Source organism: Abramis brama (genome assembly GCF_963993115.1).
Source record: "Abramis brama genome assembly, chromosome: 16".
NCBI classification, from domain to species: Eukaryota; Metazoa; Chordata; class Actinopteri; order Cypriniformes; family Leuciscidae; genus Abramis; species Abramis brama.
In genome coordinates, this window is record NC_139978.1 from 3,433,560 (window position 1) to 3,461,479 (window position 27,920).

At 38.7% G+C, this 27,920-nt stretch overlaps 2 protein-coding genes across 12 annotated transcripts in view; one reads left to right on the forward strand and one right to left on the reverse strand.

Moving 5' to 3' along the window:
* Positions 1 to 9,142, reverse strand: part of cacna1db (calcium channel, voltage-dependent, L type, alpha 1D subunit, b) — an 84,660-nt gene extending 75,518 nt beyond the window's left edge. For 7 of the 8 annotated variants that reach the window (XM_084087057.1, XM_084087055.1, XM_084087059.1 and 4 more), the window contains exons 1-2: positions 8,509 to 9,097; positions 2,308 to 2,656 (exon numbers count right to left, since the gene is read on the reverse strand). In XM_084087057.1, the coding sequence (XP_083943183.1) occupies positions 2,308 to 2,656; positions 8,509 to 8,539 (380 nt within the window). In that variant the 5' untranslated portion in view covers positions 8,540 to 9,097. Of the gene's footprint in view, positions 1 to 2,307; positions 2,657 to 8,508 lie in introns of all 8 variants that reach the window. The other variant, XM_084087058.1, reaches the window with a different exon arrangement.
* A 1,464-nt stretch (positions 9,143 to 10,606) lies between these two features.
* dcp1a (decapping mRNA 1A) lies at positions 10,607 to 27,909 on the forward strand. Of its 4 annotated transcripts, XM_084087101.1 has the most exons (10): positions 10,607 to 10,773; positions 11,914 to 11,954; positions 12,053 to 12,180; positions 15,591 to 15,657; positions 15,742 to 15,880; positions 17,681 to 17,773; positions 18,095 to 18,508; positions 20,533 to 20,586; positions 23,589 to 23,774; positions 26,879 to 27,909. In XM_084087101.1, exons 1-10 carry the CDS (start codon positions 10,639 to 10,641, stop codon positions 26,957 to 26,959), a joined length of 1,338 nt encoding a protein of 445 aa, XP_083943227.1. In that variant the 5' UTR covers positions 10,607 to 10,638; the 3' UTR covers positions 26,960 to 27,909. The 4 variants fall into 4 exon arrangements, with proteins under 4 accessions (XP_083943227.1, XP_083943228.1, XP_083943229.1 ...); XM_084087102.1 differs by lacking the exon at positions 20,533 to 20,586; XM_084087103.1 differs by lacking the exon at positions 11,914 to 11,954 and having other exon boundaries at positions 10,614 to 10,773.
* Positions 27,910 to 27,920: the final 11 nt, after the last annotated feature.

Consider the following 27,920-nt stretch of genomic DNA (forward strand, 5'->3'; position numbering starts at 1 on the left):
TAGTTTTATCATGCATGAAAAATATTTTAGTTTCTAATTAAAATAAGTTTAAGAGGCAACAAATGTGTCTTGATACATTACGTAAATCAAGCTTGTCCAAAGAAGACCTGACAAATTTTATAAATGTGAGAGCTATAAATATGTAGACCTAATTAGAGCAATATATTAATATAAAATCAGAGTTGGCGAGAATATGAAACTGTCAATCGTCACGAAAGTTTAAAGTCCGCGTGAACTTGAAGTTGCAAACGACTTTTCTCCAGTGTTGTGACGTATTTCCCAGTGAAAGGGAATATTGAACAGAAGGCAGGGTTTTACTCTAGCGCTCCTCCTCTCCATCTCTGCTCATAGCAGACTAACGGTTTGAGGGGAGTGGTTAAGCGTTTCCCAACCCAAGCCGTCAAACCTACATCATCAGAGAAGGAACGCCATTCCGGACCGGAAGAAACTTTTCAGACTTTGATTAAAGATTACGACGGCAAACAATTTTTTTCTGTGTATTAACTTGCACGGATTAATTTTTCACCACAAGACTAGTAATATGCGCTAACAAAATAAATAGGGTCAATTTTGATTTCAGTAGGACTTTAAGCCTTGCCAGTTTAAATACTCAAGCGCAAGAAGATGTGAAAGGAAGCTCAAGTCATTACTCGCTGCTCCCTGTGTTTTTAAGGTTAAAAACACTCACTTCTCTTGACTGAATAACTTTTGTAACTTTAATAAGGATTAATCTATTATTCATTTATACAGTGAACACTATGCAGTGTTATTTTACATTTGCTTACTTTACTCCATTTCTGTAACTGAAAACTTCTGCTAGACCTGCACTGTTTCATTTGTATAATTGTTCTACTGTATTTTTTTTTTTTGTGCTGTTACTTATAATTGTATTATTTGTTCTTATTTTATTACTGACTGTTTACATGTCTTTAATAATGTTTTATATATATATATATATATATATATATATACATATATATTAGTAAGGCTGGTATAGTTTTAGCTGTGGTATTGAAATTGGAATAGAAAATTGTGAATTTTCACTGGTATCTAAAATTTCATAACATTCATAACTCCCTATTTTTGCAAAAACAGTTTCATGGCCAGTAAATTTTCTTAAGTTACCGGCATTTGGCAGGTGTGGCAAAAAGTTAGTTTTATTCCCTGTATGTATATATATATATATATATAGCCAGGCCATCACTGTAAATAAGACAATAATAACTCTTAACTGGCTTGCCTTGTTCAATAAAGGTGAACAAACAAAGGAACATTATAAAACACAGTTGCCCTGCTCCCTCGATTGCAACGTCGCTCTAAACTCGTATGATTTTCCTTCTTCTGTGGAACACAAAATAAGTTTCAGCTGTCATTGCTGCCAAAACCCCCTTTTGGAACCTTTAATTTTAAAGAGTGTACTGTATAATAAAAGTCAATTTGGTCAAAAAAGTTTCAAGCCACGAAAGTGACTTAAAAAAGTGGCTTTATTCCAAGTCTCTGTGAATCTCAGTGACATCAAACCTCATTGGTTTTTTTGTCTGTGTTCCGCAGAAAAGTGAAAAGCATACGAGTTTTGGACAGTGAATGATGACAGCATTTTTACTCTCCCTTTAAAACCTTCATCCTTCACTCGCACTTTGTAACAAATCTTTCAATCGCGGGTCAAAATGACCCGAAGCCCTAAAATTAGACTTAATTATTTTTTTTGTCCAGAAAGCTTATTTTATTTCATTTTGATAATATTTTTTCTATTTTTAATGCAATTTTATATAGATTTTTTGTTATTTTTGTATTTTATTTACCTGTAAATTACTTGATTTGATCAATAAATAATAAATAAATAGTAATTTAAGCACATTCCTCACATTCTTTTTAACTTAAATTCAAAATAACTCACAATTTCATGCATAACGCTTTTAATTCAACTCAAAATATCTTACATTGGGTGTCTTTGCCGACCTCTTGTGGAAAAATAATAATATAACATGATATTTCATGACTCTAGATGGCCTTATAGCTCTAATTGGAGCAAATGAGCTGTTCCTCTGGGTCCTAAAGTCAGTTAAGTTCAGTATACATTCAGATACACATGTAGACATAATAAAATAATTTTTTGGTAAAGTTTTAGCATTTTTAGTTTGAATTTTGAGCATTTTTTGTGTTTTCTATGTCTATCTGAAGCATTCCTCGCATTCCATTCATTCCTAAGGGGGTAACTTTTTTAAATTTCAACCACAAAACTCCTTGAATCCATTAAATTATTATAATTTTTTTGTGTGTATTCATGGTTCAAGTGCATAAGGATACTTCCACTCCACTAAGCTAATGCACGCTCTGCGCACAGGGTTATTGAGAGTCAGGCAGAAGAGAGCTCTGGGAGGTCTGCTATTAGAGGTGCTTCCCTGTTTCTTGCTCTTGGCATATTGCTGGCGTTTCCTCTGGGCCAGAGAGCTGACGGGCACCGCGTTTGCAGGAGCCGAGGGGTTTGAGGTCTTCGGGACGTCCTGAGACTGTCTTGCGGCGTGGATCGCGGCCTGCCAGGAGAGAGCGGCGGCCTGGGCCGGTGAGTGAACCCTTGTGATTGACAGCTCTTCAGTCCAGGTGGGAGGAGCTTCACTGGGGACTGGGACTCTGGTGCCACTGGCATAGTTGGCCCCTAAAAAAAGAGAAAGAAAATGAATGGTCGTTAGGGGCTTTCGCACCGGAGGAACCTTTTCACAGTTCCTAGAACTATTGGCGGAAGTTCCCGGATTTTGGCTTGTTCCAGCACAGGAACTAGAAACGATTTTAGTTCTTGTAATGTTTTGTCTGAAGCCCCTTGACTTCACCACTAGATAGCGTTATTTCAACCCAGATTAATTCTCCTTTGTTAAATGGTTGAATTACTCCTACTGACAAACCCTATTTAAGGCCCAACTGCCTTTTGTTATTGTTCAGTCCTGATGTTGGTCTAAGCGTTGTCATTCTCAAGGATTTTTGGGTCTGAGATTTTTCCTGCCTTCTGTTTTTGTACTTGGATTCTATGTTTTTTGTGGTTTGTGGACTCTTGGATTTATATCTTTCTGGAATCATGTTAAGGAGATCTCTTCTGTTTTGGATTACCCTTTTTGTATTGGGGAGTTGTTTGAGTTACCCTGAGACACATTAATCTAAAGTGTTGCCTAAGACTGTTGCTAATGTTTTGCTTTTCCCTCTGAAGTAAAGAGCCAAAGATAAAACTCAGACTTTTGAGATCTCATTGTATTCAAATTCCTCCGCACTTGGGTTCAACCTCCTCCAGTGGTGGAGTGGTCAGCATCAAGGACACACACACACATCGGAGACCCGAGTTCGATCCCCAGCTGGATCATAACAGTTCTAGGAATGCCTTTTGGAGGAACTAATTTAGCTCCTACTTCAGAGTCTAAACCAGCACTATAGGAGCTACCAGTGACGTTAGTGTTTATTGATTGGCCAAACGCACGTGAAACACCAGCACCCGCCATTTAAAAAAAAGCTGTGTAAACACACAGATTATAGCCTATATATTTACTCCAGAAACTAACTCTACGAACATGGAAAACAGTGATAGATGGTCTTAACCTCTACGCTGAGGAGAAAATCCAACGCAACTTTGAGGGGACCAAGAGAAACATGATTATGTATTTCTGCTCAGCTAGCAACACTAGATATAAACCACACGGCATACGCTAATACCTTTTCATTACTGTCTACTTTCTATGTATAACAGTTCTATCTAATAATGTATTAGACAGGACTGTAAACTAATGAACACAGAGAATGCGAGCAGTGTTTGCTCAGGCTCTGGCGTTCTCAGTGCCGTCAAAATAAAAGTCACAACAACAAGTGTGGCTTACGTCACTTCAGAGTTCCTACTGGCGGTGCGAATGCAACCAGGAAAACGTTCATATGGGAACCATTAGTTCTTGGGGAACCATCCTGGTGGCTAGTTCCTGGAACTATCCGGTGCAAAAGCCCCTTTTCAGAATATAAGCAGTTGGAAGTAAACAGGTAGATTGTAACCAAAAACTGTTGTCGTGCAAATGACCGGCCAGAACACATTAAAAGTTTCTGTTTCCGGTTGAAAACGGTGTCGTGTAAGCGGCCCCTAAGTTAATAACTAATGATCTTTGCAACAGAAGTGAATCAATCAAAAACTAACTTTAGCTGGACAATAACTTTATTCTAGAATTTCTGTAAAGCCAAAATAATCGGTTACTTTGATTTCATATTATCACTGTAAAGCTGCATTGAAACAATCTATATTGTTAAAAGCGCTATATAAATGAAGGTGACTTGACTTGACTATATTTATATACAGTGCCTAAAACGTCTCGGTTACGTATGTAACCCTCGTTCCCTGAAGGTGGGAACGGGGATGTAATCGGACGTACCGTACTGATTGGGATCACGCTTAGGTAGCCTGTCATCTTCGAGTATTGAAAAAACGAGCCAATGCACATTGGCGTGCGAGATTTGCATCTTGCGCTCCGCCTCGCAGCGCGGATATAAACACATAAGCGGATGCACACACCACTTGTTTTTCGTTCAGGAGCCGAGCGGAGCCAACGGGTCAGCACAGCAGTGATCCAGCAGTAGTGGCGACGGGACTACGTCCCCGTTCCCTCCTTCAGGGAATGAGGGTTACATACGTAACCGAGACGTTCCCTTTTAGTTCGGTCACGTTCAATGTAGTTGGACGTACCGTACTGATTGGGATTCCAATTAAAACGCCACCTAGTGCTGCCACCTTTCAGTGCCTAGCGGAAGCCTCCTGAACCCCCCGCATTTATTGAGGTGGCGATGGGACAGGGCTTAGGCCAGGGAAGTCCACTGCTGAGAGCGTCAGAGCGTCATCTCACATTCCCTTTAAAAGCAGGTGCGCTTGTTCCATGGCGAATTGCTATTATGATGGCGGATTTGCCAGGAGCGATTCACAGCCGAGGAGACCGACCTTCTCGTCAGGGCCGTAAAAGACAGAGAAGTGACATTGTATGAGGATGGAGAAACCCACCCAAATTAGCTTCGGTTAAACAGGCATATAATAATTTGGGTAAATGTGTAAGCTAGATTTATGCCTATTTTTTCACATCTTCATGGACACCACAATGATCCCTCGTGTGGTAATATATTTCCTTGTAATTATGTATTACATTACTAGTATTAGTATTATGTAACTGCTGCATCTGTGTAGATGAGAGAAGCAAAGTGTATGCACGTTGTGCACACGCTACATTATGGCCAAGCATGCGCCCTTAAAATAGCATCTGAATAACATGCCACTGACTTTAGACTAGGTTTTTCCTGGTCGGAATTGTTTTCTGAAACTGCAAAATAGCACCAGGGAACGTTTGCGCCGGAACACACCTCATCTTTTCGTTGAACCGCCCCCGGGAGCACAGCACCAGAGATAAGTCCCAAGAGGGTATAGAGGGGCGAGGCGGATTCAGTCTCCTCACTCCCCTCAGGAACCTGACGGTCAGGTCGTGCTTCCCCACGGATCTCCCGTCAACTGCATCATGATGTGCAGCAATAGAGGCAACATACACTTTGAGGGTGGAGGGAGACAGCCCACGCTCCAACCCATCTTGCAGGAAGGAAAGCACAATACCGATCGAACATCTTTGGGGGTCTTTTCGGGGAGAAGAACTCCACTCAATGAACAGGTTCCACTTCAGGGCAGTTGTTCTACTTCAGGGAGTAGAACGACTGGCAATGGGACGAGTTCGGAGAGGCAAACTATCTGTGGGGCCCCAAAGTGGTCCCAAATCAGCTGGACCGCCTGGGGATGGAGTCTCCACTCTCCCGGGAGAGTGAGAGCCCGTCGGCGGCACAGTTGAGCAGGCCAGGGATATAAGTGGCACGAAACGACCTCAGATGCTTCTGACTCCACAGGAGGAGATGGCGGGCGAGTTGCGACATGCGTCGGGAGCGTAGACCACCTTGATGGTTGATGTACGCAACCGTCCAGTCCAGCTCCATACCGAGAAAAGAGATCCTCTGCACAGGGGCGAGTTTGCTCTTTTCCCAGTTGACCCGAAGACCCAACTGACTGACATGCTGGAGCATCAAGCCCCTGTGCTCGCACAACTGTGCCCGAGACTGAGCTAGTATCAGCCAGTCGTCGAGATAGTTGAGGATACGAACACCATGCTCTCTCATGGGAGCAATGGCCACCTCCGCGACCTTCGTAAAGACGCGGGGCGACAGGGCCAGCCCGAAGGGTAGGACTTTTTTACTGATATGCTCGACCCTCGAACGCAAAGCGCAGGAATGGCCTGTGTCGCGGGAGGATGGAGACATGAAAGTACGCGTCCTTCAGGTCGATCGCTGTAAACCAATCTCAGGGACGGATGCATTCGAAAATGCGTTTCTGTGTTAGCATCTTGAACGGAAGCTTGTAAAGAGCCCGATTCAAGACTTGCAGGTCCAAGATTGGCCGTAACCCACCACCTTTCTTGGGTACAATGAAGTACGGACTGTAGAAGCCGGTCTTCATATCTGCATGACAGAGGCACGTTCGCTCAACACCGAAGTGTAACGAACACTGCTGAACTTGGGCGGACGCCGGCCGAACTTAATCGTATACACGAGTCTGATGGTGCGGAGGAGCCAACTGGACCGGTTGGGAAGCACTCTCCAGACTTCCACGAACCGGGCCAGGAGGACCAGACGGGTGGGGCAGCGAAGTGAATGACAGGGACCCGAAGGCCAGAGGGCGGCCCGAAGTGGGTTCTGACTGTGCGGTGCAACACACAGGTCGGCAGGGGGTGCGTGAGAAGTGTAATCTGGTCCTCGAACCACACCTGACTGCCGGCTGGCGATACAAGATGGGGCTGGGGGTGGCCAGGCTTTACAGGGTCGCACACCGCCAGTCTGGCCCTCTTGGGACCCAGGAACAGAGGAATTTGCTCTTTCTTTGAAAATGTGGGAACAGAAACAGACACAAAACAAAGATTCTCCACCCAGGCCTCCTCCGGGGGAGGGAGTGGTTCGGTCACCATCTCCCGAAGAGCTCGCTTCTCCATCCTTGGGTGGCCTGTCTCAGGGACGCTTGCGCTTGCCACCTGGCCTGTCAGCGCCTGAGGCGGGCTGGGCGTCCTGCCTGCACTCACACCCTCAAACCAACCGTCAGAACAAACAAACACAAAGAATGCTGTTAAAACAGAAGTTGAGCGCTCAGAAGGTTCGCGATCACCGCTGCACTCGCGCTGTAAACACACCAGCACCGGGAGAGACTTCCAGAAGAAGCACCGACACACTCGTTCGTTGAAAACACTCCAACACTCTTCAGAGACATCGACATCCGATCGGCTCCTGAGCGCAAGACAAGTGGTGCGTGCATCCGCTTCCATGTTTATATCTGCGCTGCGGGGCGTAGCGTGAGATGCAAATCTCGCACGCCAATGTGCATTGGCTCGTTTTTTCAATACTCGAAGATGACAGGTTCCCTAAGCGTGATCCCAATCGGTACGGTACGTCCGACTATGTCGAACGTGACCGAACTGAAAGGGAACTAATTTTCTGCCACACCAGCCAAATATTTTTTTTACCAGCCATGGAAATATGGTAATGACACCAAACTTTTAGATACAAGTACAAATTTACAATTCTCTATTCCAATTTCAATACCACAGCTAAAGTTTGTAAATGTGTGTGTGTGTGTGTGTGTGTGTGTGTGTGTGAGTGTGTAAGTGTGTGTGCATGCATGCATGATGTGAATATATATAGCCTACACACACAAATCTAGGCCTATTATATATAAACTTCTATGTTAGATATACGATAAATCATAATTAATCGATTTGACAGCACAAATGTCTAATATCTAATATATAAGCACTAATATACATATGCCTATATCATTACAAATTCATATATATTTATGTCCTGTCCTAAAACGTTTTCAGAACTTTAGCTAACGTTTTCTCAAGGTTTTTTTTAAAGTTATAAACAAAATCTCTTCCAGTAACGTTAATATAACGTTCATTCAGAGTTATCTGGTCTTTAATAATGTTCTCAAAAAGTTAGAACAAAAACATTATTACTTAACCTATAGATACATCGCTCATGGGACGTTTTACCTAAAACATTTAGTTGGATGTTTGTCTAACGTTTTTTTTATGTTACTTATTTCTTTCAGAGTGTTCAGAGAACTCCCCATTATGATTGTTATTATACAATTATACAATGGAATGTTTCCATTGCGTTCACATAAAAAACGCTTTAAAAACTAGACGTTTTGAACGTTCAAGAGAACATTCATAAATATCGATTTCATAACTTAATGGCAACGTTAACAAAACGTTCTTGTTTATGTCAGCATATTTATATCCAGCCATGACGATCCTCGCGGCACAAGCATGATGTGCGCTGATGCGTTCAACACAACTTTGACACGGACATCTTCACCTCACTTTGACAACACAGCAAAATATCCCCAGTTTCGCTCAGTTAAGCCCTTTTAATATGAAACGCATTTAGTCACATCTGTATTTGTGTGTTTACCTCCTTCAGTCGGTTCCTCTGACTCGTCCATCCCCTCCTCCACATTGAAACCCTGTTTTATTGTTTGTTCTAGTCCAGCTCGCGTGATTATATCACATCTTATCTATCATGTTTAGACCGCTGTTGATGATCATAATGATGATGATGATGATGATGGTGCTGATGCTGAAGCCTCTTCGCAACATCCGGGTGTCTCCGCGATAAAGATTAAATCCACTGAGCGCCATTAAAGATGCCTAGAGTCAGTCTGACAGTCTTATGCTTATTTTATCCGGACTAAATCAGAGAGAAAACACACACTGGTTTCGCCCGCAGTTGTGTGTCTGTTTTAAATTAAATCCGTGTTCGGGGAATAGAGTTGCCTGGAATATTCAATTACCTTTGCAGAACATCTAACAGGCTTTGCAACAGGTCACTGAGCCTCAGACAATGTTCCTGCTCACACTGTATTACTTCAGAGCTTTGGCTTCATAAAGTCAAGCAGCTTTTTTAACACCCAGATAAAGTTCAACTAAATCTTACCTCGGATTCCCAGTATGAACGTCATCTCTCATTGACTGAGTGCATGTTTTCTGCTCATTATGGCCATATGTTGAAGCACAGGGCTCAGTTAGGGAGTGTGTGTTGGATTACCTGTGTGTAGCAGATAATCCCCATATTAATCCTCTGACTCAAGCCTTCTGTGCCACTGGGTGGAAGCCAATGGAGCGCGTGCACGCGAATATTCCGTTCAAAGGCGATCGATATTATCACGTTGTTGATTTACCATAGCAGTGATTAATCATAATTTACATCAACTCTGATTCTGAAGTAGGCCTCATGTTATCTAATGTCAAGTGTTCATTTCTAGCTGTAGTGATGCAAAATTATCTTAGTTTTTTTCTTGTGCGTGGTTTATTTTCATAGTTTTAACTTTTATTTTTCTTAAATAAACACAAAAAATGAAGTGAGTGTGTGTATAACAGCGAGCTCTTGCGGTTTCTCCATCACCTCACAGTTTAAATCCCCGTCATTAATGAATCTGAGCTCTAAGTTCATTAAAAAACAGCTCAAATAGTTTATAGTTAAATTCAAATAAATCCAATAATACTCCAATAACCACAAGTGAAAATAGTTCTATAGTCCGTCAAAACAGTTTTGAGTTTAATTGATATTAGTCTCTCTGGGAATAGACAGTGATTTATGACATAGAATATTATACTGAACATCAGAGGGTTTTTTTAATGTCTGTTTGTTAATGAGGGATTTTTGGACACATTCATGTTTTTAGATTTGTGAGTAAAATTTATAGTTTTTATTTTGAAGAAAAAAACATTAAATTAAACCCTTAGGGTAAGACGAGCCACCAGAATGGGCACATAAGGCCCAGAGTGGCATGTTGTTGTTACTAGTGTTATTATTTTTAAATGTAATAATTATTGTAATTAATGGGGTTAATTATTCAGTATTTCCATTAGATTTACATTTCAGACATCTTTGCTTTCATTAAAACTTACAGGTTAATTGAGTGAAATCATAATAAATTTGCATTCATAGGGTTGCTATTGTGACATATCTTCAATTTAAATATTAGCAATTAAAAACGTAAATATTCATATGCCTTAACATCAAAATCTAACGTCTAATGTTAAAATGTATATTTTTAATGTAAGCTTCTCCCTTTAATTACTTTGGTCATTTCAAGAATAATTTAGGTAATATTATTTATTTGAAATAATTAAAAGCAGTTTCATGTCCTTGTCGAGGTTGACATGGTATTTAGAACGTAATTAGTAGCTAATAACAAGTAATGCAACGGGTGATTATTTTAATGTCATTAGTAGCTATTAATTAATTAATTGTTTTTTTTGTTGAGTAACTTACTCAACACTTATCATAATAACTATGATTTAGTATGTCAGAATTAAGTGACCAAATTATTATTTTTTTATCTGGAGGAAATGGGCTTCCATGGATGAATACAGATTAATTTTAGCATTATTGTAGTTTATACATGCCCGTTTTAACGTGACATTGATGTTTGTTTGGGCGCGGAACTATGAGTGAACTCTGGCGGAAGCACGTGCATAATAATAAAACGGCAACCGGAAGTGTGTCTCCTGGAATGTATTCCGTGTAGTCGCAGTGAAGATGGAGTGTGTGAATAAAGCGGGGCATCTGATGAGTCTCGCGGCTCTACAACAGTATGATCCCTATATAGTCAAACTGCTGGATGTCACCGGGCAGGTCGCGCTCTATACTTTCAACTCCAAAGCAAACGAATGGGTGAGATTTCTAAACGTGTTGCCTTATAATCAGCGCGTGCGTCATTTAGCCTGCAGTGGCTAATGCTAATAACATCGTCACTAGCCCAGAGTCTCCATTATGGTGTCTAATGCATGTTTATATTCATCCAGAAAGAACACACGACGGAATTATCCAGCAGCGTGTGTGTTTGCTGGAACATCAGTGTTATGATGCATTCAACACCCAGATAAACAGATTAATGATCAGCTTATACGAGAAAGTAAAATTAGTATCACCTTCTGTCAATAAAGTTCTGCAAATACAATTGAAATCTATGGAAGACATTTACACCACATAAGAAACAAAATCATAATTATGAGATAAAAGTCTGACCTTCTGTCATAATTTTCATTTTCCATCTCTTATGCCATAAATCTGACTGTTTATGTCAATATCATGACTTGGTGTTTTAGAATTTCGACGGTTTTTATCATAATAATCATGACTTGGTATATTATTATTTTGATTTTGTTTACAGAATCACTTAGTATGGTAAAATTTCGACTTTTTAATCAGTCGTGACTTAGTATGTTTTAATTTTGATGGTTTATGTCATAATGATTTAGTATATTAGAATAATGACTTTGTATGTTAGAATTTCGACTTTTTAATCATAGTCATGAATTAGTATGTTAGAATTTTGATTTTATTTCAATTATAATCATGACCTAGCATGTTAGAATCATTGTTTATGTCAATCATAACTTGGCATGTTAAAATTTTGACTTTTTAATCATAATCATGACTTAGTATGTTATTATTTAGATTTTTTTAATCATAATTATGACTTTAAAATCTCAACTTTTTAATCAATCATGACTTCGTATGTTATAATTTTGATGGTTTCTGTCATAATCATGACTTAGTATATTAGAATTATGACTTAATATGTTATAATTTGCTTTTTAGTTTCATTATATTTTATTTTGTCTGTCATTATTGTGGCTTAGTATGTCATAATTATGATTATTTGTAATGTCATAATGCAGTAGTGTCCTTGTTTGGTAAGAGGTCTTCCTGAGACGTCAGCTTCTGTGGTTAGCGTGCGTCCGCTAGCAGATCTGTGTTAGCACTGACTGTGAGCTCTGTCTGAACACTAACTCCTCTCTCTCACTCCAGGAGAAGACTGAGATTGAAGGCACATTATTTGTGTACGCCAGGTGAGCGTCGACTGACAGGCACTGAAGGTTGTTCTGTTAGTCACACATTCATCTGTAGTTCAGTCTGAGTGTGTGTGTGTGTGTGTGTTTCTCCGCAGGTCGGCGTCTCCCCATCATGGCTTCACGATCATGAACCGTTTGAGCACAGAGAACTTAGTGGAGCCCATTAATAAAGACTTGGAGTTCCAGCTCCAGGACCCTTTCCTACTGTACAGGAACGGCAACCGTAAGTTCAGAAACACACACTGTGTTCATCCGTTATCCGTTTATATTAACCCTATAAAGCCTGCCGTATCATATGTGAATTACTAAGGCCTCGTGCTGATCAACATGATGCTGATAAACCTGTCGCACTCAACATATCTTTTATCTAGTAAAAGTCTTTGGCAAAAGCAACTTTGGTTTTACTTGATTTTCCAGCATTTTTTAGAAAAATAATTCGTATTAAATATGATTATCAGGCTTTTTTTAAATAAAAAAAACGCATATGCAAACTTTTTTTAAATTTGTTTTAGGAAAGTTCAATAAAATTTCCAAAAAAATAGATATTTCTCAGTATTTACCGGGTTTAAATGTTGTTTTTTAACAAATAATGAAACAAACATTAAATCTGCATATTAATGAAACATGATTAAACAGTCTTTTAGTATGATTGCACAAACGTCCTCCTTTAACTCGCGTTTACTTGATTTTTGTCAAGTGAATATAAGAGTAATATTGATATTGTTAGTAATATTTCAAGATGAACACTCACTGGACTGAAGCAACTTTGGTTTTACTTGATTTTCCAGAATTTATTAGAGAAATAATTCATATTAAATATGATCATCAGGCTTTTGAGGAAGGTTTATCTCGCAATCATCATTGCATTATCTGTTTTGATCATAAAACTAAGCATTTAAATATCATCTTACAAAGACATTATTGGCAGATATAGAGAGACGACTTATATTTATGTGTTTTATATGTCTGCTATACTGTTATGAAAATTTCATTGACTCATATAAATATCAGCATCTGCAGCATTTCTGCTCAGTCTGAGCCTCTAAATAAAACCGAGCTGTTTTTACTACATATTCTCACTATTTCATACAGGGCTGGACTGGGACAAAAAATCGGCCCGGGCATTTTGGCCCAGACCGGCCCACTATGATCATAAACACCACCCATCTTTGCACGCCCTTAATTATATGCATACCAACTCCTATTCATTAAAACCACTAATGCCATGTAATGAGTGAGTATGAGTGAGTATAGGAACGAGTGAGAGTTAACAGATGAAATAAGTAAAATTTTTGACATTTATTAATACAGTTGAACTATACTTCACAGTGGTGAATCCTAAAACAAGCTATAATCTGCATTAGCATAGCAATACCCGTGTTTCTTACAGGATTTTTGTTAAAACTGTGGTGTGTGGACCTCGGTCCTTCTAGGGGGGTTGGGGGGCATGCCCCCCCGTGAGAAAATTTTGTGCATTTTAATGTTAAATCCATCAATCTGGTGCACTTTGAGAGTTCAAAATTAAAAGCTCCAACCCATATTCAGTGTGCAAATTAAACAAAGAAAAATTCAAACCTCTTTTACAGTGTCTATTTACATTACACCTACTACATAATAATAGTTATAATATTAATCCAATGACAGTAATAGCCATATTTTGTAAAACAAATACACTAAAAAATAATGGAAACTTTCATAATTAGTTTTGTACCAATTTCTATACTTGAAAGAGATAAGCACATGATCTTTTATTTTGATGGAAACTGCATCAAGCTTTTATTTTGGCGGAAAACATGGTTTACAAACGCCTCTCATTAGATTTCTAGTGAACTGCGGTAATCGTCAACTATGCAGATGTGGAAATAATCTGTAACTGGGTTATGGGTTCCTACACTCATGACATTGCCTAAGTGTTTTGAAAGTAGTTCTGCTTACCGCGGACTCTACACTCTCTCATCTCTCTCCTGATCCTCCTCACTATCATCATCATCACAGGAGCTGATGAAGGGCAGAAAACATATATTTTGACACATAAAGCGTCTGCTTTAAGGGCCTGGTTCTGTTTTTTCACGCTATTTCTCTGCACATTCCTTGCGTTTCTTCTCCATCTCGCTGACTATTTTGACAGATACACACTGACACTGCTGCACGCTCGCTCACTCGTTTAAAGCTGTGATTGGGCCAGCCCAGTGTCAATCAAGAAAAGAGCCAATGGGCCGCTGATCTACGTGTTTCATGGGCTGGTCTGTCAGAAAAAAAAAACTAACACTGACTTTTTTGGACCAATGCATTACACCGGCACAAACCCAGCGCCGCCAATTAAGCAAAACAAAACCAAATGAATGGGCCGCCGATGTATTTTATGGGCCGTTAAAAAAATTAAAAAAATGATGTATGAGATGTATCGGCCCAAAAAGCACGTCGGCCCACTGGGAAAATGCCCGGTATGCCCAATGGCCTGTCCAGCCATGGTTTCATACAATATTATGAGCCCAAAAGCCTGATGTATCAATTATGAAACTTAACAAAAAAAGCTTATACAAACTTTTTTTTTGTTTTTTTGGAAAGTTCAATAAAATTTCCCAAAAAAATAGGTATTTACAGGGTTAAAATGTTGTTGTTTTTTTGGAACAAAGAATGAAGCAAACATTAAATCTGCATATGAATGAAACATGATTTCTGAATATTTAACTTAAACCTTCATGTCAGTGTCAACCTTGTTTGCTTTAACTCTAAAGTTTCATGTTCCAGTCGCCTTTATTTCTATTGCACTATAAAATACAGATTGTTTCAAAGCAGCTTCACAGCGATAACAGGAGAATCATTAATTAATCTAGAATGGCAATTATGCATTTCAGCTGAAGTCAGTTCAGTGTTGATTCAGTTCCGTTGTAAAGATCATCAATTATTAAATTAGTGTATTTATTTATAAATAAATATATTTTTTATATTTTTATTATTTATAAATAAATATATTTGTAAATAAAAAATATTATTTATTTATTAGTATATTAATCTATAATGCAGTTCTGCAAAAAATGATCTCATCGTCCGGCTCAGTTCTCATACAACACGTCAGTACAGTCAGATCACTGATATTGTTGAATATTAAGTGAAGAATATTAATTAATGTCATGAATGCTAATATTGTCGCAAAATCTCAGCTATATTATCGCACAGCTCTGTACATACAGTTGGATTTATAGTGTATAATGTAATACTTTGCATACAAACAACACTCATGTAAAGCAACATATGCTGTACAACTAATCCTAACTACTTTAAAAAAAAATGTAAAATGTAACTATATTATCGCCCAGCTCTAATTTAATATCTAATCAATGCAACTCATCAATGCATGAAGATATTACAAATATTAACATCATGATTTTTATTTTGGGTGAACGATCCACAATACATATTGTTGCATTTTGTTATTGTGATATATTAACACGATTAATATTGTTGCACGCCTATATTTGACTGTATATTTGTGTATTAAATTCTGTGTAACCGTCCACGTATTTGCAACACAACCCCACTTTCCCTGTGTGTTTAAATGTCTCTGTTTCTCTCCTTCATTTCATTGTGTGTGTGTGTGTGTGTGTGTGTGTGTGTGTGTGTGTGTGTCAGTGGGCATCTACAGCATCTGGTTCTACGATAAGGCCGACTGCCAGCGGATCGCACAGCTCATGCTACAGTGAGTATCACTCATAAATCAGCAGAACTCGCCCTGAAACCTGCGAGTGAGCGGAGTAATGTGTTTATCTGTGTGTGTGTGTAGGATCGTGAAGCAGGAGGCGTTTCGAGCGCAGTGTGTGTCTCCCGACAGAGGCTCGAGTGGCAGGACCAACGGCCTGGTTCAGTCCAAACCCACAGATATCCTGGAGCTGCTCAGCAAGGCCAAAGAGGAGTACCACAGGGTACGGCCACTGCTGCTCACTTCACAGCATCTAGACCGGTCTTAAAACTCCTCAAGACTGGTCATCACTTTTAACTCTCATCCTTCACTCGCACTTTATAACAAATCCTTCCCTCACGGGTCAAAATGACCCGAAGCCCTAAAATTATCCTTTTATTTATTTATTTTTTCAGAAAGCTTATTTCATTTTGATAATATTTTTTTATATTTTTTCCGTTATTTTTTATTTTATGTACCTTTTAAATTACTAGATTTTATCAATAAATAATAAATAAATAACAATTTAAGCACATTATTTCAACTTAAATTCAAACTCATTATTTCATGCATTTTCCATGTAAATTTAGTTCAAAATATCTCACATTGCGTGTCTCTGGTGTTTCTGCCGACCTCTTGTGGAAAATAATAATATAAGATGATATTTCATGACTCTTGCCACTAGATGGCCTTATAGCTCTATATGGAGCAAATGAGCAGCTCTTCTCTGGTCTAAAGTCCGTTTTGATTTATCATATGCATTCAGATATCTATTTAGACATTATAAAATAGTTTTTACGTAAAATTTTAGCATTTTTTAGTTGTAATTTTGACAATTTCTTTAAGCTTTTCTATATGTACTGAAGTGTCAGATATTGTAATATTTCAAGTTGGTAATGTGGACAGCAGGGGAAAAACAAGTAAAACCTTGAAGAATATTTATTTGAAAATGCTCATTTTAATTCAGAAATAAAAAAATGCTGTTATAATTTCACCATTTATTTAGCATTTGTGTGTGTGTGTGTGGGTGGGGGGGTCAAATCTAACCACTTGATATCTGTGATAATCATTTTGAATTATTGATTTTTATTAAAAAAAAAATAGAAATAAAAAGCCATTGCCCCCGTGAAATGACCCCCATTCATTTGAATGGGAGTTCCTGTGTGTGTGTGTGTGTGTGTGTGTGTGTGTGTGTTCTGCATAGGGGATGTTCTATAATCTATACCAGTGGTTCCCAAACCTGTCCTGGAGGACCCCCAACACTGCACATTTTCTTTGTCTCCCTAATCAAACACACCTGATTCAGCTCATCAGCTCATTATCACATGTGTCCTCCAGGACAGGTTTGAGAACCACTGGTCTATACTAATGTAGTCTAGACAGTAAACATTTATGTGTGCATCCCAAGTTCAATTGTATATTGTGATTAATATCATTATCATAGAAAAGATTTGGTCATATCATATAGTGATACACTGATATGAACATATTGGCCGATACGGGTAACCGATCATTTTTATATTTCAAAGCCGATAACCGATATATCGGCCGATAAATCTAAACCCAACTTTTTGTATAATTTTTGAGAGCCTGATTAACAGAAGTCTCACCAGTAAATCCATTTCCCAAACACAATTATAATGTTCTCATGATAATGTTATGTAGCCAATATGACAGACTTGTATCACTTTACTGTATTTTCCTTTTTTCTCCAATCATATTCCAAGAAATTCATAAACATCATGTTGAACAGTGCGCATCTGAAGAGTCTCAGCTGGAGGAAACCATACATTATTTATCGGCTTTAATATATCGGCCAAATTTATTTATCAGGCCGATAACGATAACATTAAACATGTACCGATACCGATATGGTGGCCGATATATATCGTGCATCTCTAATATCATATATAATATAGTTCAAACCGATTATCAGCTTATGTTTAATCCGAGAGATTGTCCATCATCAGACTGAAGAAAATGTGTAGATGAATAAAGTGACTAATAACGTGTGTGTGTGTGTGTGTGTGTGTGTGTGTTTTAGAGTCAGTCGACAGAGAGGGAGGTCGAGGTGAACTGTGAGTCTGTGCCGTCACAGGAGAAGAGAGACGACACCACAGCAGCTCAGCAGGAGAAGGTCTTTAACATTAACTAAGATTAATAAATGCTGAAGAATTATTGCTCATTCTTCGGTCTTATTAGCTAAGGTAGTTAACTAATGAACCTTATTATAAAGTATTACCAGAATTTCTGACAAATATTAAATTGAAAGATTCTAAGTAAATGTTATTATTACTGTTGTTTCTATTTGTATACATGTCTGATTTTGCATATTGATTGTTTTGTAAACAATAAATTTAAATACTGTAGATTGGCATTAATAATAGCCATTGCTGCTGATATGGCATTAAAATCATAATAATAAATCTCACAGTGTGTCTCTGTTTCTCCTCCACAGTCGAGTCACTCAGTAGTGAAGCAGATCACAGTGGAAGAGCTTTTCGGCAGCTCCTTCCCCAGAGACCCGTCCCAGTCCCAGTCTCCAGCGTACGGCCCTCCTCTCCTGTCCTGTGACCCGGCCGGCCCGGCGCTGGTCTCTCTGTTCCAGACCCGAGACTCGAGGACGAGTGCTTCACACACGCAGGAGAGCGGGGGGGCGTCGGGGCGTCGAGGTTCGGCTGGTCCTCTAACTCCTGCGTATATGAGTCCTCTCACAGAGCCTCATGGGATAGCGGCTCCCCTGCCAGGGTTCAGGCCCGGCCCGCTCGTCACGCCGCAGAGCTTCAGAGAGACCGGCTGCAAGGCTACAGGGTCTTTTACAGGAAAGAGTCCAGCGCCGGCTCAGGGGAACTCGCTCAGCAACGCGTTCATGGTGCGTCACTCTTCTTTTTTTACATTTTTAAGCAGAAATAGCAGATGCAGGGGTCATGACATGGTTTTTGCTTTTGTTTTGTTATGTTCCCTTAGGTGCAATTATAGTATTACTATAATTTTTTTGGAATTTTTTATTTATTTTTGTATTATTTTTAAACTTTTATGACCTTTTCCCACCCTGTTTCTCATCCTCTGATTCAAGCAGTCTGTTTTGGGGGTGTTTCCCCTTTAAAGGATTTTTAAATGTAAAGAATCATTTTTTTCATTTTTTTGTAAATTTGCAGTGCTGTCAGTACAGAGAACAACAACAAAAATCGGTGTTGCCTACACTGTGTTATCCTCTTTTTAAAATTTGCACCCTGTTGACTTCAATGGGGCAAGTTTTAAACCTGCTTTTAGCCTCTTAACATCCTTGATGTGTCATTACAAGTGCCCAGGTCATGTGAGTGATTCCTTCAGAGTGAACACGGGTGAATCTGACTGCAGTAGATGTGAAAGATATGAATAAAAGTGATGTTATTTCAGCCAGCGCACATACCTGTAGTCGATTGTCGAGTTCACGCGCGTGATCATAGGTAACTAAAGCTATACGCGTGAACTCGACAATCGATTACTGTGGACTTCGACCGAAAACAGGATGTAAATACAGGTATGAGCGCTGTAACAATTAGCTTTTTCGTAACAATTTGATGTTGGGCAATGTTGTGGTCTCGCCGGCGTCTCTTACATTATGAGCGCGCTTGCCACGCGCAACGCGCCTATACATTTAAAATAATGAAATTGTAATTGAAATTCACCTCAAAGCATATCCGCTCCCGCGCCCCCCCTGTGAACTCTGGCGCGGACCCCAGGTTGGGAACCAATGTTCTATAACAGACGTGATGGCAGAATCTACACATCTCAGTTCTCCAGCGGCAGCCATCTTTGTTGTAAACTAATTCAACCCAAGCGCTCTTTGGTGACGTGGATGATTACGTTACTGTTGATCATCTGTCCATCATCGTATAAAGCCCGCCCTGACAATTTGATTGGTCTGAACAGCTCTGGTTCGAGCATAGTCGCTCCACAACGGATCAAGTTCAGACCGAACTTCCCAACCTCAAATGTTGTGGGCGGGGCTAAGTTCGGCTGGCACCCAGGCTAAGGTCCACTTATAATATTATCAACATTTTTACATTAAAAATATCTTGATTTGGAAGTAATGAGTTATTTTCCATCCTGCTCTTTGACCCTCTGTTTTGAACACAGTTTTGATGGGCATGTCAGTGTCTCATCACTTGTTGTGTATCAGTATATTGGATCTGAGCATTAGCTCTTAAAGTGACAGCAGCCTAATAAACCTGCTGATGTCGGTCATGTTAATCAAAGAACAAAACACAAAAAGAAAATCACTCGCTGCTCTTGTAACTTTTTCTGTACTAATTGCGTACATTTAAAAAGTTTTTGTAAAAAAAGAAAAAGAAAAGAATGTGTACATAAAATACATTTTATTTTAATTTGATTACTCAAGGATAAGGATAACTGAGGTCCATCACATATGCAGATTTAATTTTTCTTCTCACTAACATTCAGATATTAAAATTTAATCAAATGCCAACAATAAAAATAACTAGCTAGGTTAGCTTAAAAGACCACAGAGACCGCCATCAGTTCAGACTACCGGTAACATTTAAGGTTATGGGAACTTGGTAACTTATCAGTAACAGACATTTATTGTTTATTAGTTTGGTTTAATTGGATTATTAAGCGAGGTTCAATATATAAAATATATTAGTATTAATTAACATAATATTTTAGCGGTTTTGCATCATATTAAGTTTGTATTTCACTGTGCATTTTTATTCATTTTGACGTACAGCAATGGCAAATGCAGGAAAAATATCAAATTAATCAACACAAGCCGGTAACGATAAAAGGTTGTCGACAGGAACTTATCATAATGAATAACGAAAGCTTTGAAATGTGTCTTGTTTTTGCACAAGCTTGTCTAATCTGAACGGTCTCTTCCTCTCTTTGGCACAGAGTAAAGAGGTGAAAGCTTTCACACCGTCCCCGGCTCTGGTCAAACCCATTCCAGTAAGTTCACTCCTGACAACACTGACAGGATTGGATGTATATAGTTTGGTGGCATTATGTTGACATGACTAATGTGACGCCTGAGATGTGCTTCTGTGATTGTGAACAGTGGTTTGTTGTTGTAAGCTCTGGCTAGGGCTGGGTATCGAGTTTGATACTTTTTAGGCACTGACTGAATTGCCTTTATACCATCGAGTATCAAACAATTTCTTGTTTGGTACCAAATTTCGATACCTAACACAGTGTCCTAACCAGATGCAATGCGATAAGATTCCAGCGACAAATTATTAGTCTGTCCACACTAGACGTGACGCGACTGCGAGATGCGTCGAATCAATCAAAACCCACAGCCAATCAGAACAGTGTGTGGGTGGAGTCAGCCAATCAGAACAGCGTGTGGGCGGAGTCTCACGACACCAGAGTAATCTTGACGGCAATCGCAAGAAAATGGATAAGCAGCTACATAATCAAATTCACAAATATTACACCTTTTAAACATTATTAAAAATACATAGGCTACTGAGTTACTAAAACAATCTTTGTCAAATAATACATTTGTTTGTTCACAGTTTGAACGTTCTTGTTTCCATTTGTTTAATTTCAGGATCTGAGGTGAATTATCCACTGTTGCTTTTACAGCCTCAAAGCTGGAGCACTAAATGATATTCAGAGTCACATGACACGCTTTTAACATTAAATAAAGCACATAAACAGCACCTCAGATTATCATCACCACACTTTGTGTTTGTTGTTCCAGCGCAACGTCGCAGAAAAATAGAAACCGTTTCTAAAATAGAATCGTCGCGTGTCGTCGTCGTGGCTGGTTAGGACAAACACTCGATTAACATGGAAAATGAGTTTTATTGCGCGTCGCGGCGCGTGTAGTTAGGACACGGTGTAAGGGGTTAATCTAGTCAACGTCTGTGAGCCAGTAAGCATGCAGAATGATTGGCTGTGGCGAGATATCAAGGAAAAACACTAGTTTACGCCCAGAGTCGTGGCTCATGTGAGGCTGTAGTGTGTAAGCGTCCCAACCCCTATAGATGGAAAAGATGTGGAAACGATCAAAAGTGTGTCTACATTTCACAAGGCTTGTTGCCTACAGCGCGAGAGCCAATATTTGCGACAAGTTAATTACTGCCAAGACCGGCAACACAACAAATCTGATGAAGCACTTGACAGTGCAAGGAATAAACTTAAGAGCAGAAAGCTGCTCTGCAGAAAGACCTGGAGCGTCACAGTGAACCGAAACTCTGCGTTTAGGCTGTTCGCCTCATAGATGTGAGAAATAGGCATATAGAGAGCTTGAAATGTCTACTTTTAAACAAACCAATTCGAATCGAAAACAAATACTGGTAACACTTTATTTTACAGTGTCCTTGTTACACGTTACATGTACTTACCGTAGTAATAACAGTAAATTATGTATAATTACATGCAACTAACCCTAACCCTACCCTAACCCTATAGTTAGTACATGTAGTTGCTATTACTCAGTACTTAAATATATAATTACACTGTAACAATGACACCTTAAAATAAAGTGTAACCCAAATACTCTCTGATTATGTAATTCAAATGAAAGTTGCATTTCTCTCTAAAGGCACGCGCTCCCTTTACTGCCGAGACGACGAGTCGGCAGCAGCAACTTCATCTTTGCAGCTAACACTCAGAAAACACTAGTTCATTAATAAACAATTAAAATGTCATAAAAAATGTCAACAAACTGAAAAAATAAAATGAAAGTTTTTTTAGGTAATGTAATCATTAAAAGTATTTTATACATTTGGCATCGAAAAAAGTATCGTTCAGTAACCGGTATCGAAGTCAAGGTATCGGTATCGATACCCAGCACTATCTCAGACGCACGGACGCTCATTAAGAATGTTTCAGTAGTCCTAATTCATTAACATTAGAACGAGGTTAAAGGCTCTGATAGACGTGAAATCGAAGGCCAAATCAGGCCAAAACAAAGTTCGTTTAGAGTTCGAAACCTCTTCAAACTGCCATTGGTCCGTGGTGATGACATCAGAGGTGGGTGTGGCTCTGAGGCTCCGCCTTTGATGTGGAAATCTGCTCTGGTTTATCTCTCTCTCTTTCTCTCTCTTTTTCTTTCTCTTTCTCTCTCTCACTTTCTGTCTCTCACTTTCTTTCTTGTTTTCTCTCTTTCTTTCTGTCTCTCACTTTCTTTCTTGTTTTCTCTCTCTTTTCTCTCTCACTTTCTCTCATTCTCTGTCTCTCTTTTCTCTCTCTCTCTTTCTTGTTTTCTCTCTCTTTCTCTCTCTCTCTCTCTCTCTCTCTCTCTCTCTGTCTTCCATGCATTCATGCATTGCTCAAGGTTGAAACCTTTATTTATTGTTTTAAACAACATTTTTAAATGTTTTAATGAGTGTTTTTCAAAGAAGACATTCGTTTGTGTTTTCAAATATTTCCCAGAGCCGCAAGCATCAATGTTTAATTAGGTGTTTAATTTTATATTAGGTCATGCAAAAATGGCAATGACAATGGCCATTTACATGACAAGAAATGTAATTCTGTGAAATCTAGAATCTTAATAGATTTAAATTATTACAAAGCAATGCCATTGAATGACCTTATGAAGTTTCAATTAATTTGGTGTTGTAAAGGTGTTTTGTGGGAAATTGTTAATGATGAATCATTTTTTCTCATTTAAGATAAAGTTTGGTAGGGTTTTTTATTGATTGATGCTTGATTCAAATGTGAATTGTATGGGTTGTGTATTGTAATAAAGGTGTTTTAAAAATCTCTCTCTGTCGTAAAAAAATACGTTTTAGTCGCATAACATCGGCTAATAGAAACACCATCATTTCGCAATAGTTATTTATCGACATTTAGAAAATATCGCAAAAGTTTTGTGCAAATCTTTAATGGAATCTCTCTCTCTCTCTCTCTCTCTCTCTCTCTCTCTCTCTCTCTCTCTCTCTCTCTCTCTCTCTCTCTCTCTCTCTCTCTCTCTCTCTCTCTCTCTCCGTCATGTGAAGGCGGGGCCAGTCGTCCAGGGGGAGGAGTCTTCACTTCTACTGTCTCCTAGTGTATTTCAGCACTTCATCACCAAGACACCAGATCCGCCCAAGAACCCTGCGTCCCCGACGCCCCCCCCCACAGACCTTCCCTCGGCCCAGTACAGCCGCCACCAGCTGCAGGACACACTCATACATCTCATCAAGGTACACACTCACACACTTCTCACCGCCACTGCACATGCGGACATTATATTGTTTATATAGTTTGTTTGTTTTCTAAAATCACTTTCATAATTTAGAATTTAAGTTGTTTATTTATACAGTTATACTTTATTTATTTATTATAAGTTGAGTACCTTTATTTTGAAGGATTGGTTCAAGTTTATGCACAAAAGCGCGTGCAACAGATGTAATGGCATTTTACTGACACAAAATACAGACAAATAAAAGTCAAGTCACATTTATTTATGTAGAGCTTTTTACAATACAGATTGTTTTAAAGCAGCTTTACAGAGATAACAGGAAAATAATGCAATAGTTTGTTTCCAGAAGAAATTAGCGTCATATTCCAGCTTAAGTTCGTTCAGTGATGGTTCATTTTTGTTGTAAAAAAGTTATTAATTTAGTCCATTTATATATATAGCCGCTCTGGAGAAAACCGTGATGTCATCGTGCAGCTCAGATCAGTTTTCATAGAATAGTGGACCAAAGCTTAAATAGTTTTATTTTTTAACTAACAACTAAAAAAAGATTTATAAATACTAACAAATATATTGCTCATTCATTGTTCGTTAATGTTAATTAATACATTTATATGACAAACAAATTTTAAATGGACTTTTTTTGTGAGAAGTTTTTATTTGTATGATGCATTTATTGGAGAGAATAATCCTGTCAGACGCAGCACTGCTGTGAACGCGCGTTCACGTTTAAACACAATTTAAACAATGTATTATTCAATGCATTACTTCTATATAATTATATATTAAGTTGCTCAAGCAAGTGGTAAAATATTTAACCATGTATTTATATTAAAATCTTTTGCATTTAAATTTTAATACAATAAATCTTGCATGTCACAAAGAACTTGTTTTTCCACCTCCACGAATGTCATTATGTCGCCTTGTTGAGGTAAATTGTAGTTTTCCTTGCATTACCCCGGTCTTAAAGTGAAAAAAGTAGTATTTAATTAAATAAATTTATGGTGAAATGACTACATTTTCAGGTCAATCTGTGTTCATTTTGACCACGAAACATGCGCTGTCACTTTAATTCAGCGTTTGCAGCACAGCAGAAATCATAGACAGTATATAAACGGCAAAAGTAGACTCGGTGCGGAAACGATCGCTGCACTGCTGTATACGCACCGCAACTGGAACGGATCGATCATCGACGGACTGCATCCGCGTGCAGTGTGAAAGCTCTGTAAACATGGGTACGGAAAAAAATACCCACCGCACACGCACTGCAAACGAAATATGTGTGAAACGGGCGTAGACTTGGAGCAGGAGAGCTACTCCGGCAGTAGAGCGAGTGTTGCCATCTTCAGTGGCGGAGCCAGGATTTTTTCATAGGGGTGGCCAGGCAAGGGCCAGCAACCAGTCTGGGGTGGCACAGAAATCTTAATTATTTTTTGATAAAAAATAATTTGAATATAATGTATTGGACTGTTTTAGTGCCTACACAACTGAATAAAGTTAATTTGTACTTAATTGTAATTGAGTTAGTAGTGAATTAGGAATCATGGAATACTGAGTGAATTTTATATTTGAATTTTATATTTATTATTACCCACCACCTCATATTAAAATTAATTAAATAGTAATAAAAGGGCACACACTATAGCTAAAGTTCAACTTGCTTGTTCTACATTGTTGCATCTTCATGGATGAGATAGCATGCAGATAACTACTGTAGTCCAAAGATTATTCAACCTTCAATGCGTTTTTTATAATCAATGAACTCTTCAACCAATTCCGAGTTTGTCAAAAAAGTTTAACTTTCTATATTAGTTGTCAAAATAAATAATTGCAACAGTTCTATCATACCTAAATTAAAAAGGAAAACAAAAGTTTTCTTTTGAATCCCCATGTGCAAGAATGTGAACAAGGCGGAAGTCAACAGCACATAATGAAAAATGAACAAATTTTAACAAATTAACAAATTAACGCAAAATGATTGCCTATCGTCTAGTACAAATGCACAGTGCTCACATTTATTTGGACATTAAAATATTACATATCAGTTTGTGCCTTATATTGTGATCTCACATTGCAGAATAATTTAATCCAGACACATGTGACGCATAGTATAACAAATACATGCAGTTTTGACAGCTTTAATCGCCTTTTTGATTCTTACATGAGTTAATTAACGGCAACTACGGCTACAGCATGTGCAAGCACAGTATAACAGCCGTCAGCCGTATGACAGAAAAGTTAGTTTTACTGACATTTGGCCTGATAACATCTCATCTTACCGAAGATAGCCAACTGAATAAGGACAACGCCGTTTTCTCAGCATGACAGAAGTGTCACAAGCTTTCACACACACCTTCTAAAATAAAAGTAGCATGAGAAAAAAAGAGAACTACGTTTGTTGTTGACTGCACTCTATTCGACTTAACTCAAAACGGTCTTGCAACCAACCAGTTGAGAAAGATTGACTCTATATTTACTATGTGCATGAGAAAAGTCTCACGTTTTTTGTGGTCTTAAAGAGACGGTTCAGCGTTTTAAAAAACACAATTTTTGTCAATAAAAAAAGAGACAGAAACAGCAGTTGTGAGAGGGGTGGCCAAGCTTAGACCAAGGGTGACCACCCCCTAGCTCCGCCAGTGGCCATCTTCAGTTCAGCGACATATTTCCCGCCGCGGATTAGTTTTTATCCGCGGGCTATTTAGTTTTTTTAAAATAAAATAACAAATTGTAATCTGGCGCTATAAAGAAAATCAAATCAAATTTACTTGACTTCAAATTTACTTGACGCCCCGCCCTCCTAACGGCTCCCCCCACCCCCCTTATATAATGGTAGGGGAAACACTGCTTTGTAACGAGACTAAACCTTTATCTGAAGCATAATGATCCACCAATCCGACGTGAAGTTAGTGAACCAGTCCTTCAAAATAAAGGTACTGCAACTTATAATAAAGTATAACTGTATAAATAACCAACACAACTTAAATTCTAAATGAAAGTGATTTTAGAAACCAAACAAATTTTATATAAACAATAGAATGGCAGCATTTACAGTCAGTGATAGTTGTGCGTAGCTTCATAGTCTTCACTTGTGTGTTCATTTGTTTGCAGAATGACGCACACTTCCTCAGTGCAATCCACGAGGCGTACGTACAGAGCATCTCTAAAGGCCTCAACAACATCAAGTTATAGCCAGTCTCAAACATCATGAGCCGTCTCGGATTCAGTGTGAAGCTTGACTGCACACACACACACACACACACACATAGACTGACGCACTGATTCTTAATAATAACCCGTCGACTGCTGGAGTCCTGATTTATCCCCATCTGCCGATCAGCACAACTATCTCCCGGGACTTGTGCAATAAGAAGCATTGGAAAACTGCTTTTCATTTATGACGTATGGATATGATGCAGTATCCCAGTCTCAGTGGTGTGTTACTGTTAAACCAGTATGTTTGATAAGCCCTGAGTGTTATATTGAAATTCCCAGCAGATCTGAAGGCATCAAGAGTAGGATGTGCACTCATTCCCTATTTTCTTATAAACTCACTTGTTTAATTTGGGCCTAAAAATGACAAGTGCATACATTGAATATTAGTAGAGCTAAACATTTTCCCCTTGATAACGCGTTCTGTGGAGCCATGTATTGCTTTTTTAAATTGCAGACCGTAATATGAGATATTAAGTGGTTTGTTTAAAGTCAGATGTGTCAAATCAACATTTGTGTGTTGTCGGCTAGTTGAAGACGTCATTCTGATGATCGTTTCTGTATCAGCAGCAGAAGAAATAGACCAGATCATTCAACAGGTGCATTTAATTTCAGCAGTAAAAGTAGAATGAAATTGTTCCTGCACACTAACTAGTTCATTGTTTGTTTGTTTGACAGGAATTGTATTTTTTTTAATATGCACTAGGCTTATTGTGTTTACACTGAAAACACAGGAATTTCATTAGCATTTTTTTTGTACAGTTTGATTATCGTAGCACATTTTAAACCTCAGCACAAATGAAAGTTGATACAGTATTTCAGCAAGTCTTTACTCACATCACACGCAATGAACTCTCAAGCGCATCAGGATTCTGTTACAGTGGTTTGTCTTTTGAGTTGATGTGCAAATAAACTATTGCCATAATTTAGGTCATTGTTT

Coding starts and splice junctions, on each gene's coding strand:
- dcp1a (XM_084087101.1), top strand. CDS start 10,639: ATGGAGTGTGTGAATAAAGCGGGGCATCTGATGAGTCTCGCGGCTCTA. Junction 11,955..12,052: donor ACATTATTTGTGTACGCCAG/GTGAGCGTCGAC, acceptor GTTTCTCCGCAG/GTCGGCGTCTCCCCATCATG. Junction 15,658..15,741: donor ATCGCACAGCTCATGCTACA/GTGAGTATCACT, acceptor GTGTGTGTGTAG/GATCGTGAAGCAGGAGGCGT.